Raw genomic sequence first — 12,524 nt, forward strand, 5'->3', positions numbered from 1 at the left:
ATATATATCCAGAAGAAGTTTTTATAGGAAAAATGCATGTTCTAAAAATTTTAAAAGACTTTTTGTACATGTAACACAACATTTGGACAATAAATAAATAAAAGTCTGAAGTAATTTGTTCTTTCAGTTGAGTATTCCACCTTTTCTTGACAGGAAATGGACATTGAGGTGGACGAGAACGGAACCCTGGACCTAAGCATGAAGAAGCCCATCAAACGAGAGGGTAGCCTGTCGGGCACCAGCCCCGAGGTTCGGTCCCCGGACCCTTCATCTTCCTCGTCCTCCTCCTCCTCCCTCCATCACAGCGGAAACAGCGGAATGACATCGCCGAACCTGCACACATACAAGCAGGAGGACTGGGACGGACCTCTGGATTTCACCAAACCCAACCGCCAAAGGGAAGAGGAAACAGACGAGGTCAGTACAGTGAGACGGGACCGGGTTAGAACCTGCAGAATTTCCTGCAACATTAGTCACAGAGGAAGCATCGCTACTAAAATAACAACAGACAAAACTCCCCCTGAAGCCTTTTGAATGAAAAGTTCTTGTTTACATCACTTTTTTTGTCTAATTGCCTTTCCTTATTTCCTGTCCCATTTTCCTCTTTCTATTATTCATTTATTTGAGTGAAAAACAAGAGTTACTCTGCAGTTAAAACACTGCACTGTGTGACAGAGGTGGTGTGTCAGGTGCATTGCACCATCCGGGATTTGGCATATGCTAATTTTCACTGCTTTGAACATTTTCAAAAGAAATTTAAAGGGCCTTGAATGTTAATTTTTCATGATGACATTTCGCATTTGGAAACTTCACGACTACAAAAAATAAAAAAGTGGTCGTGTGTGCACTTCTCTAAGTTTTTTTTTTTTTTTTTTGTGGTACATTGAAGCCATTATCAAAATGAGGCTTCAAAAAATCTCAATCCTCAGAACAAATAAATGCAGAAAATGTCCTTGCATTTTGATCACCAATGCTTTTATCAACTTCTTTTAGCTGGATCACACAGCCCAGTCATACGTCTCATCGGACCCAGAAGACTGTGACATGATGCAGGACTGTCTGGAGGACAGGAAGTACCCCGGAGAGGTGACCACCCCCACCTTCAAAGTCAAGTTTCAGCCCAAGGATAGCAAAAAAGAGCTGCTCTCGTAAGTCTTCCTGCAACTTTATCAACCATGGCTTCACTTTGACAAATTTAATCAAAATTCCCTTAATTGAGACCAGGGACCTGGCCAGGCAGTGTGGCCACGCCTTTGGTCACGCCCCTGGCCACACTGCCTGGCCACCCCCACCCGGGCTGTCAGTTACTTTGTTCGTACTGCAAATAGATTAGCGTTTCAAACTGGAATCTTGGAATGGCACATTAAATACATTAAATACACTAAATACATTAAATACATTAAATACAACAAGAAAAAGAAGAAGAATCTTTGGACTGAAGACCACCGGTGGCATTGGATAAAAAAATTAGTATCTCAAGACTACGTAATAATAACACGTGACCATTCAATAATAACACATAGTCATTCAATAATAAGACATGGCCATTCATTAATAATGCATGGCCATTCAATAATAACATGTGGCCATTCAATAATAACATGTGGCCATTCAATAATAACATGTGGCCATTCAATAATAACATGTGGCCATTCAATAATAATTCGTGGCCACAATAGCAGCTTTACTGTGCCACCCTTCTGCACTCTGCCCCCCCCCCCCCCCCAAAGAAACAAAACTCTATTATTTTCAGGTTATGCTTCTCTGCTTTATCCCTGAAGCACTTCCTCTAACTGCCCTCTTCCTCTGCAGGTGTCCCACACCTGGTTGTGATGGCAGCGGACACATCACGGGGAATTATGCGTCCCACCGCAGGTACGCTCTTCAGCCGCTTTCTCAGAAACGTTCGCTCTGCTGAGACTCTYGGGTCCCCAGCAGCCGAACCAAGACTAATTCAAAGGTTTTATTTGATCCTCGCAYGCCGGGGGCAGTAATGTAGCGTGAGCCCAGAAAGCAAAGACGGCGGTTGACTTTGATATGCATCAGTAATTTACTTCTTTCTGTCTGCCCTCTTATTCCTAAATGACCTTGGTATGCCTTGCATTCTTGATTTCCCTCCACTCACGTCTTTCTCCTCTCCTTCCTCTGCCTGTCCTTCGCTCTCTCTCCGTCCTCCCTCAGTCTGTCTGGGTGTCCTCTCGCTGATAAGAGCCTTCGGTCCCTCATGGCGGCCCACACCCCTGAACTCAAGTATGTCTGCTCTACACCTTCGTTGCCCTTTCACCGCCACCTCAGCCACATCCTGCTGACGATGACTTTATCTTTTTACGGCTGGCTGCTTTATCTGCTGCATCTGTCACGCTGTTTTGTTTTGTTTTGTTTTGTTTTTTAATGGTCTGCACCTGCTTTCATTTCAATCTGTTCAGTTAAATCTAAAACTAATCTGTATCCAGTCACGAATACTGAGCCACTTTTAGGGTTTTACTTTTCGAGATCTGATAAAAACTCTTACGATTTTCAGGCAGAAATGAACCCATAGCGCAGGTAAAAATCTAAAAAGGCAAAAAGGTGATTTATTTAACAAAGAAGGCTGTCAGGGCAGCTCAAAAACTAACTTGGTGTAGCTAGGCAAGACAAGACAAGACAAGGCAACAAACATACAGGCTGTAAACAGCACAATGATCAGACAGGGAAGTGAAGACAAGACAGAATATAAAGGTGAGAATAACGAGAACAAACAGGAAACACCTGGGAGAGAAACATGAGGAGCAGGTGAGAGTGGGCGGGGCTGTASCAAAGGCAAACAGGAGGAAGAAAACAGATGACAAGACAGAAACTAAAATAAAACATTAACACAAACAACAATCATAACAAAAACCATCAAATCTGATGTCAGTTGTGTTGTTATTTATTGAATAAAAAGAAAATGTTAAAGCTGTGAGTGGAAAAACCGGTTCAAGGATCCCAGAGGTTCAGGATCAGCAGATGTACCCCAAAGGACAGACTCTACAGGCCTCACTTAGCAGGTTACAGGTCAAAGGTTATGGCTTCTCCTCTCTAAAACCAGCATGGCAGAATGACTTGTTTCTATCTGAAGGAATCACAAGACTTTCAGGACCAGAAGCAAGTGGAGACATTAACCTATAATACACTGCAGCAAACAGCCCCTCCCAGCTGTCAGCACGGCGGTGGAGGGCTGATGGTTTGGGCTCACTGATCAGACCTTGAATTCTTCTTTRGACCAAAAGGTTCCAGAGACAACTGTCAAAGATCCCAAATACAGCAGCTCATCTACTACAGAGAATGAGTCACAAAGAAAAGAATAGAAGTGCAGCATCGGTCCAAAAGTCCTGAACCTGATCCTGATCCTGACTGAAACGCTGTGAGAGAGCTGAGCAAAAACCTAAACGAGAGCTACTGCTGCTGGACTGTCCGCTTTTTCACACACAGCTTTAAAAGTTTAGGCTCATTAGTTCCTATAGTTCAGTTCTATGGTCCAGGTATAGTTCCTATAGTTCAGTTCTATGGTTCAGGTATAGTTCCTATAGTTCAGTTCTATGGTCCAGGTATGGTTCCTATAGTTCAGTTCTATGGTCCAGGTATGGTTCCTATAGTTCAGTTCTATGGTCCAGGTATAGTTCCTATAGTTCAGTTCTATGGTCCAGGTATAGTTCCTATAGTTCAGTTCTATTGTCCTGGTGTAGTTCCTACAGTTCAGTTCTATGGTCCTGGTGTAGTTCCTACAGTTCAGTTCTATGGTCCAGGGGAAGAAGCTAAATATAATTAATCATCTCTCACTCATAACTCCATTTCCATAACATTTTTGACATATTTGTGGTTTGATTCTTAACCTAAACGCTTCCTTTCCTCAGATGTCCCACTCCTGGATGCGACGGCTCGGGTCACATCACTGGAAACTACTCGTCTCACCGGAGGTAACGAAACACCAGAAGAAGAGCTTCACTCACATGAACACACAGCCGGTCAGTCAGAGAGGACTAGAACAGCTGGTGGTAGAGTTAGACAGGGACCACATTCACATCCTCCCACTTTTCAGGCGCTTCTCAGTTCATTTCTCTCTCATCTGGTTGAACGACCGCTTGAAAATTATTCTGCCTTCTCATGTTCTCTCCCTTTATCAGTCACCACAACGTTTTTTTTTCTCCAAACCCAATGTTATCAACTCCATACTTTCTGTTTTCAGTCTCTCTGGGTGCCCGCGTGCCAAGAAAAGTGGAATTAAAACTCCTACCAAGGACAACCAGGAGGACTCGGAGCTTTTAAAGTTCGTACCGCTCAGACAGCCGTAACGTCTGCCTTTAACATGACTGACGGTAAAAAAGTGAAATGCAATAAAGGACAGAGAGGGAGAGAGACAGAAAGAGAGGACAGCCATGCAGCGTAACTGAACCCAATCAGGCTGATGGGGGAAATACTCTGAATGTAGTTTATGGTAGAGGATTGTAGAGCACATTTTACATTTGCACACAAAACTGTTACTGTAGCAGCATGTTGATACTTGGTAAAACTACCTGAAACACAAATTTAATGAAATTATTAAGAACACAATGAATAAATAATCAGACGAATAACTTTTCGTTTCAGCCCTCGTTCTTTCACTTTAACACTCTTTTTGTCTCCTGTCCCTCCTCCCGTCCGGCCCTCGTCCCCGTCTTCAGCAGATGCCCCGTGCCGGGCTGCGACAGCCTGGGCCACATCAGCGGGAAGTACGCCACGCATCGCAGCGCCTACGGGTGTCCGCTGGCGGCGCGCAGGCAGAAGGAGGGGCTCCTGAACGGGACGCCCTTCAACTGGAAGGCCTTCAAGACGGAGGGGCCGACCTGCCCCACCCCCGGGTGCGATGGGTCCGGACATGCCAACGGGAGTTTCCTCACGCACCGCAGGTGAGCTTCAGACTCAGGGTTAGGTCCAGTTTAATTTTAGTAGATATTAGAACTGTTCGATGTTTAGGGTTTTATTTTAAAATCATTGAAATATTGTTTAACTAAGAATAAAAATATTTACCGGTTTATTAAAACATGCAACTCGATCCAGAACACAGGGCTCAGATGTCTGGTGGCAGAACATCAAAGCTAAGAGGACTCTTAGCTTGTCCTCTTAGCAAAAATAAAAAGAAAATAATAATAATTTTACACCATAAAAAACAGTGGTTTCTATGGACAAGTTCATATTTTCCAGGTGTACTTTCTATGGTTCAACTTCTATGGTGCAGGTCTACTTTCTATGATTCGGATGTAGTTCCTTTAGTTCAGTTTCTGTAGTTCAGGTGTAGTTCCTATGGTTCAGGTGTAGTTTATATAGTTCAGTTTCTATGGTTCATGTGTAGTTACTATGGTTCAATCTCTATGGTCCAGGTATAGTTTCTATAGGAAGGTTAAAAGAAAAACATGTTTGTGATGGAAATAAGTTCAGATCCAGACTTGGACAGAAGAGTAAGTAAAGACAGCAGCATTTTGTCCTCCAGCAGTCTAAATCTATAGAGGCAAGACTAAAGGAAAATTTAGGAAATCCAAATCAACCCTAACAACAGGATTTACCAAAAATGGAAATTTTTGGTAAATCAGCCTCATGAAGAGAAACTGGAAGGTTGTTCAGAAAGAAAGGAACCAAACAACTAAAAGCTCTGCCTCCTCTTTTAGGAACTATAGGAACCACAAATAAATAACAACAATATTATGGGAGGCGTTGCTTGGTGTGTAAATATCTTGGTGTAATGAAAACCTGTCTGTGAGGACAGTTTCTAGTTGAAGGTTTTTTCTGATAAAACGAAAAACTGTWTTGTGATTGTCTTTTCTTCTGCCACCTTTCAGCGCCTGTAGTCACCAGATGACAACCTTGTTTGTTTGACTGTTGTGTTTCAGCCTCTCAGGATGCCCCAGAGCCTTGTACGCCAAGAAGAAGGCCAAGTTTCCCTCAGAGGACTACCTGAGCACCAAGTTTAGAGCCACCGATGGTACGATATGTTGAAAAACTAAACCTTTTATTAAAGGCACTTTAACGGATACATTTCTTTACTTACTGACGGTATAAGTACATGTGTGTACACTGTGTATGAAGGTAAAATAATGTGAAAAATTAGAGATAAAATATACTAAGACAATAAAGGCAGAAAGTAAAAAGTACAGAATATGTAAACTTTTATTGAGTGTTTTGTTTTTTATTCATCTGGTTTAGTTTTGGACAATGATGAGGACATTAAGCAGCTCAACAAAGAGATCAACGACCTGAACGAATCCAACAACGAAATGGAGGCGGATATGGTCAACCTGCAGACTCAGGTGTGTCCTACAGCTGCAGTTTGTTTACCTCCTCAGGGCTGGAAAGATGTGTTTCCTGATGGATCTGAAATTATCATTATCTGWGATTAATTTTGTGAATTAAATCAAATGAGCATGTTTTGTAGAGCCCACAGATGGATCCTAACTTGTTCTAGGACCCCCGTATTAGGTCACTTTTAAGTTCTCAGATCTGTAACCAGTCGTTTAAAAGACGAGTTCAGGTTTCTGGGCGTCTTGTTAAGTTTTAGATCCATGTTCTGGGGTCTTGTCCTCGTTAATGAAKGTGTTGCTTCAGTACAACTGGTAACTGAGAGGCTGGCACTGGCAAATGAGAAGGAAACTGCTTATATGCGTTGGAGAAGCTAACATGCCTAAACTGGTCACTAACTGGACTTCCTACTCCCTCTGCTGTCCATGAGCATTGATAGTCTGGTTTTAGCATTGGATAGATGGCTTTAGCATTCGATAAACTAGCTTTAGCATTGGGTAGGCTGGTTTTAGCATTGGCTAAACTAGCTTTAGCATTGTATAGGCTAGCTTTAGCATTGAATGGACTGACTTTAGCATTGTCTTGGCTGGTTTAGCATTGGATAGCCTGGTTTTAGCATTGGATGGATAGCTTTAGCATTGGATAGACTGACTTCAGCATTGGATAGACTGACATTGAGTAGGCTGGCTTTAGCATTTGCAAAGCTGGTTTAGCATTGGATAGGCTAGCTTTAGCATTGACTTTAGCATTGTATAAGCTAGCTTTAGCATTGGATAGACTGACTTTAGCCTTGGATAGGCTGGTGTTAGCATGGATAGACTAGTTTTAACATTAGATAGGCTGGAGTCAATCATCTTCCTTAACTGTGGCGGCCATCTTGAATCAGCTCAACTTCAAAAGTTATTAAGTTACAGTTGTACACCCAACTAGTTCGTTGTGGTAATTTCCTAAAAGGCTTACCTCTGGTTGTTGAGATACAGTTGATCTTCTGGAACATATATGGACTTCCTGTTCTAACTTTGTTGCAGATCTCCTCCATGGAGAAGAACCTGAAGAGCATTGAGCACGAGAACAAGATGATTGAGGAGCAGAATGAGGCTCTCTTCATGGAGCTGTCCGGTCTGAGTCGGGCCCTGATCCGCAGCCTCGCAAACATCCGCCTGCCGCACTTGGTGAGCTTTGGTTTTTCCTTCAGTTTTGTTTATTTGGAGGTGAACGTTTCCTTCATCTCCATCTCGTCCGCTCGGCAGCAGGAGCCGATCACCGAGCAGAACTTCGACCGCTACGTGAGCACCCTGACCGACATGTACACCAACAAGGACTGCTTCCAGAGCCCGGAGAACAAGGCCCTGCTGGAGAGCATCAACAAGGCCGTGAAGGGCATCAAGGTGTGACACTCGGCTCGGTGAGGAACCTGAAGCTGGAGAAAACTTGATGGAGGAGATGTTGAAGTCCTCAACAACATCATTTAAAAACAAAAAACAAACAAAAAAAATACAAAAAGGGAATTCAGGTTACTTAAATAAACGGCAACTTTAAAACTAAACCAACCCAGGGAACGCTCTGAAGAAAAGTGACCAAAATCCACACCGTGCTGCTGCTGGGACTCATCGGACGGAAGAGAAGGAGAAAAAGGTTTCCACAAACTTTACCTGGAAGTTTTAAAGTTTTACCCATTCTTTTTTTAATCTCCTCTGCTTCCGGAGCGCAGCGTGACCACATTTTTATTTATTTAAAAATTTTATTATTTTTTTTGATGAGGTGTGGATTTCAAAGCTGCACGAGAGGACTCTCACGGCGGTTTGTAGCACTCGCCACGGTGCTCACGTGCGTTCACCAGCTCCGAAAAAAAAAAGTTTGCCGCCGCCGCCACAAACGCTCGCAACCTAGCAATATGAAGCAACCGCCGCCTGAACGTTTGTGGTTTCACTGCAGCGAAAACGGAGTCGGAAGCAGAAAATATTCAGATCTCAGAACAACTTAATTTTTTTTAACCTTTTTTTTTTTACCTGAAACGTTTCCACTTCGGTCATATCAGTAATATTTATCTAACGTAGGAATTGCACTTCATTTCAATACTTTTTTATTTTATTAATTTTATTTTTTGTGGTACAATTATTGTTATAAATGAATTATTTAAACTTGTGAACTTTTAAATTGTAACTTATTGCCATTTATGTTATTGAGGTTTATTTATTTGAAGCAATCTATTTATTATTAATATTATTATTTGTTTTGTAAGACAAAAAAAAAGAAAATGCATCTTTACTGAAAACTAACGAAACTTGCATTATTTTAAGAATCTATGATGACGAAAAGGAAAGGTTTTTTTTATAACAGATCGAACACTTTTTGATAATTTTACAAGTAAAAAATGTTGAGTTTTTATTTTTATTTGTTTGGTTTTTTTTGTTACGGGAATTCACTGCTGAGATGACGTAAAAAATTTATTTATTATTTATTTAATATGAAAGAAACCGGCTGTATATTTATTTTATTTATGTGCGTGATGTGACGGTTCAGTCCGAGTAGAGTTAATTAAACAAAAAAAAAAAAGAAAAAAAGAAAAACGTTGCTAATATTTAAATAAAGAAACGACCAACCGGTACCGCTTGGAACCAGCAGCTGATTGTACGACGACCCAACTTAAAGCACTCGTTTGATTTCTGCGTCTTTGCTTCTGTCAGGTGGGAAAACAAAACAAAAAAGTAAAATAAAAAAAATTACCTCTCCGAAGCGCTTTGTAGCGGCCAGCTCTGGCTCACCCAAACCTCTGCCGTACCCCGGCTGACTTCTTCTCGACCCGTTTTATCCGGTCCACACGGGGCCCCTGCAGGATACGATAAAATCCTTCTAACACACACACCCTTGTAGCCTTACTCTAGATTTTAATTTTTTTTGATGCACAAAGTGCCACTGATGACAAAAAAGGAATAATAATAATAAAAAAAAAAGATACTTTTCTTTCCGGATTCTTTGCATCTCCCGTCGGGTCGAGAGGCGACCCCGGCGCCGAGCGAGTGCTGATTGTTTCAGATGCCTTTATTTCTCTGCCAAGATGGCCATAAGTACACTATATATACATTCTGTACAAATAGATTTTAAAGATGCTATATATATGAATATAAACATACATATATTTTTCCAGTGTAATTGTTGACTTCTTCTCTTGTGTCAAAAAAAAAAGCTGTTCAGAGGAGACGTGAGGGTGATCACTAAGACCTGCTCAACTGTGGCTTTAATTAAATATTCAGTCAACCTCAAAAACATCCAGTCGTTGGGGGAAATTTAAATAAAAACAGAATCATTTGTAAGTCTCATAAACTCAAATTTTATTCACGGTGGAACGCAGCAAACAGATTAAATGTTTAAAATTAATAAATGAACTTTTATTTTGAAAAAAACAAAATATATACTATAATTTTGAATTCTATGGCAACAAATTGTCTTTAAATTTGTCCCAGGTCCATAAAGCTCCAGGACCTGAGGAGACCAGTTCTAGAGGTTTTATAGGGACTGAAGAGACCAGTTTTGGAGATTTTAGAGGATCTGAGTAAAACCAGTTGTAGAGGTTTTGGAGGGAATGTTGTCCCGTTCTGATCTGGAGGACTCTGGTCTACGGTTCTGGATGGAGTCAAATGTTCCACAACATGTAAATACTTTTCTGCATTGGTGGAACTTTTCCAGACGTGTAGGCTGCTCATGTTAGAGGCATTAATGCACCCCCATACCATCAGAGAGGCAGGCCTTTGAGCTGTGCACTGATAGCAGTCTGGATTAGTTCGAAGGACGTGGCGTCTGCAGTTTTTGAAAATAATCTCAGATTTGGATCCATCAGATCAGAATAGTTTTCCACTTTGCCTCTGTGCAGTTTAAACATCTTCATCTTTGCGTGATAGAGCTTTAAGCATCATTAGTGGATGTCACAGTGATCTGTGGACATGTTCCTGAGTCCAAAAAATCACCTTATTAAAACTATTGGAACAGTTTATTTCAACATTTCTTGTTTTAAGTGATCCATTTTAAAAAAAATGTTTGGGTTTATGAGATTTCCAGATCGTTGAATTTTGTTTTTCTTTACATTTTACAACAACGATCCAACTGTTTTTGAAATCGGGGTTGAAGTTGATACTTTTTTTCTCTCCCCCCACCCCCCTCCCCCACACCTTCTTCATTTTGTCCACTCGTCTTGTCTGTGGATCGGAAAGTGTCAGTGTCTGTTTTTAACGACCGGATCTGAAACTCAGCTGGATCTTTGTTCCTAAGTGTCGCGTAGATTCATGTAAAAATTAAAAAAAAAACAAGAAGGTTGACGCCTCTGAATAATGTTCTGCACATCGTGTTCAGCAGCATAGTGCAGTTTATTATTATTATTATTATTATTATTATTATTATTATTGTGTATTATTATTGGTGACAGCCGGCGTGCGCCAAGTGTAAAATAAAATGTTCAAAAATGTCACTAACATGTTTCATTATTGAGCTCAATTTCTGAGATTAAAATCCTAGTTTAAAAATCTGCTAATGTTTTTGTTTAGCTCACTGTTCTTACATTTTGCTATTTTTTCTAAATATTAAATCCTAAATCTAAATGTAAAAGTTAATTCTTAAATGTTTAAATTCAAGAATTTCAGAATGGAACACAGCCTTTCCTGTAGGTTTGCAACTATTGTTGTGATGTCATCATTCGGAGACAAAAGCAACCGCTAATGCTAATGCTGCTAATGCTTCCCTGCAAGACATGAAACTTGCAGTTGTGTCTGGTGTCAAAGCTGCCGAACCACAACTGTACTGTTTTCAATGAACACATTTTGAATTTAAATTTTAAATCATCTTCAGTAGCGTTAGCAGTGTCTGTAGCGTTAGCACTGTTAGCAGAGTTATCAGCGTTAACGCTGTTAGCAGCATTAGCAGAGTTAGAAGCATTAGCTGTGTTAGCAGCATTAGCACTATTAGCAGCGTTAGAGTTAGCAGCATTGGCTTTTGTAACAGGATGACAACAGACAAACCAACGACAAAGGCTGCGTTCCATTCTGAAATTCTTAAACGTAAACTTTACCATTTAGATACATTTACATTTAATATTTAGTAAAAAGTAGCGAAATGTAAGGACAGTGAGCTAAATTACAAAAAACATTAGCAGATTATTTTAAACTSGGATTTTACACTCAGAAAGTGAGCTAAATGATGAAACATGTTAGAGACGTTGTTTTACATTTTATTTCACGATGACGCCTCGTGGCGGCCCGCTCTCTGTGAGCTCTTTTAACGTTGAAACAAACCAGTAGGAGACGTTCGTGTAACCAGCCTTGGAGTGGTGTTCAGTACGATTCCCGTGTGTAACTCTGATGTCAAAGGCATGTTGTAAATGTGCTCTTAGCCAACGTAGAATGAAGCTCCTTCGTGCACTTTCTGAAATAACTGTTGAAAAAAACGCCAGCATTTCGAGTCGTGTGAGCGTCCGAGGGTTCAATATGTTGAAAAAAATAGAAATAAAAAAAGGCTTTTCTTTTTTCCAAATAAGAGAAAACCAAAAGAGATTGACAGGAAGCAGAGTTTGGTTCTCAGGTGACCGGGGAAAAGAGGAGGAGGAAGGGCAGAAYGGAGCATCGCCATAGGTCGAGCAGTCAGCTGAGGCTAGAGGCGCTCGCAGCGGCTGGATCAAGGCCTCTCGCCGAAACGAGACGAGCGCGTGGGAGTGGGAAATTGATTCGCCGGGCAAAACAATCTCCACTTTGTTGTCGGAGGAGGCGTTTGTTGCATAAATATGTGGACGTCACTCAGAAGAATGTCAAAGCTTTTTATGACTTTTTACCCAAACCTCCCCCCACCCCCACCACCCTCACCTCCTTGTTCTTCATGTCTTGTGTAACCTTTCCTCAGGAAAGATAGTTTGGATGCATTTGGTTAACAAAGTAGTGTGTTCCTCCTCTTGAAATGCACGAGAAAAACTACCCGAGAGTGTTAAGACTGTGAATATTCTCCTAACCTATTTGATATGGCATGACCCCTTTTAAACTGCTTGATGAAATTGTCTACTGAGGTATGTAAATGAATAACACTGAGGCCATGAAAGCAGAGCGGGTTTTAAAAAAAAAAAGTCAGCAAAGAAAGCGAACGCAGCCCACGGTTGGTCCTGCCGCCTACACACTGTATGTTTTCTTATTCTCATAAAAGTCCTGAGTGATGGAGCGGCTCCGACGGTTCCCAACATCGTTTTAACCGGACAGTTTCCC

General features: G+C 41.1%; 1 protein-coding gene across 6 annotated transcripts in view; it reads left to right on the forward strand.

Moving 5' to 3' along the window:
• Positions 1–8,844, forward strand: part of myt1b (myelin transcription factor 1b) — a gene marked incomplete at its 5' end in the record, with an annotated part of 30,236 nt that extends 21,392 nt beyond the window's left edge. Inside the window, 11 exon segments of one of the 6 annotated variants that reach the window (XM_014016312.1) lie at positions 154–417; positions 994–1,148; positions 1,813–1,875; positions 2,182–2,250; positions 3,873–3,935; positions 4,205–4,285; positions 4,680–4,904; positions 5,883–5,974; positions 6,196–6,299; positions 7,317–7,460; positions 7,539–8,844. In XM_014016312.1, coding sequence (XP_013871766.1) covers positions 154–417; positions 994–1,148; positions 1,813–1,875; positions 2,182–2,250; positions 3,873–3,935; positions 4,205–4,285; positions 4,680–4,904; positions 5,883–5,974; positions 6,196–6,299; positions 7,317–7,460; positions 7,539–7,682 — 1,404 coding nt within the window. 6 annotated transcript variants of the gene reach the window in all.
• Between the last annotated feature and the right edge of the window lie 3,680 nt (positions 8,845–12,524).

Source organism: Austrofundulus limnaeus, unplaced genomic scaffold, assembly GCF_001266775.1.
Source record: "Austrofundulus limnaeus strain Quisiro unplaced genomic scaffold, Austrofundulus_limnaeus-1.0 Scaffold142, whole genome shotgun sequence".
Taxonomy (NCBI): domain Eukaryota; kingdom Metazoa; phylum Chordata; class Actinopteri; order Cyprinodontiformes; family Rivulidae; genus Austrofundulus; species Austrofundulus limnaeus.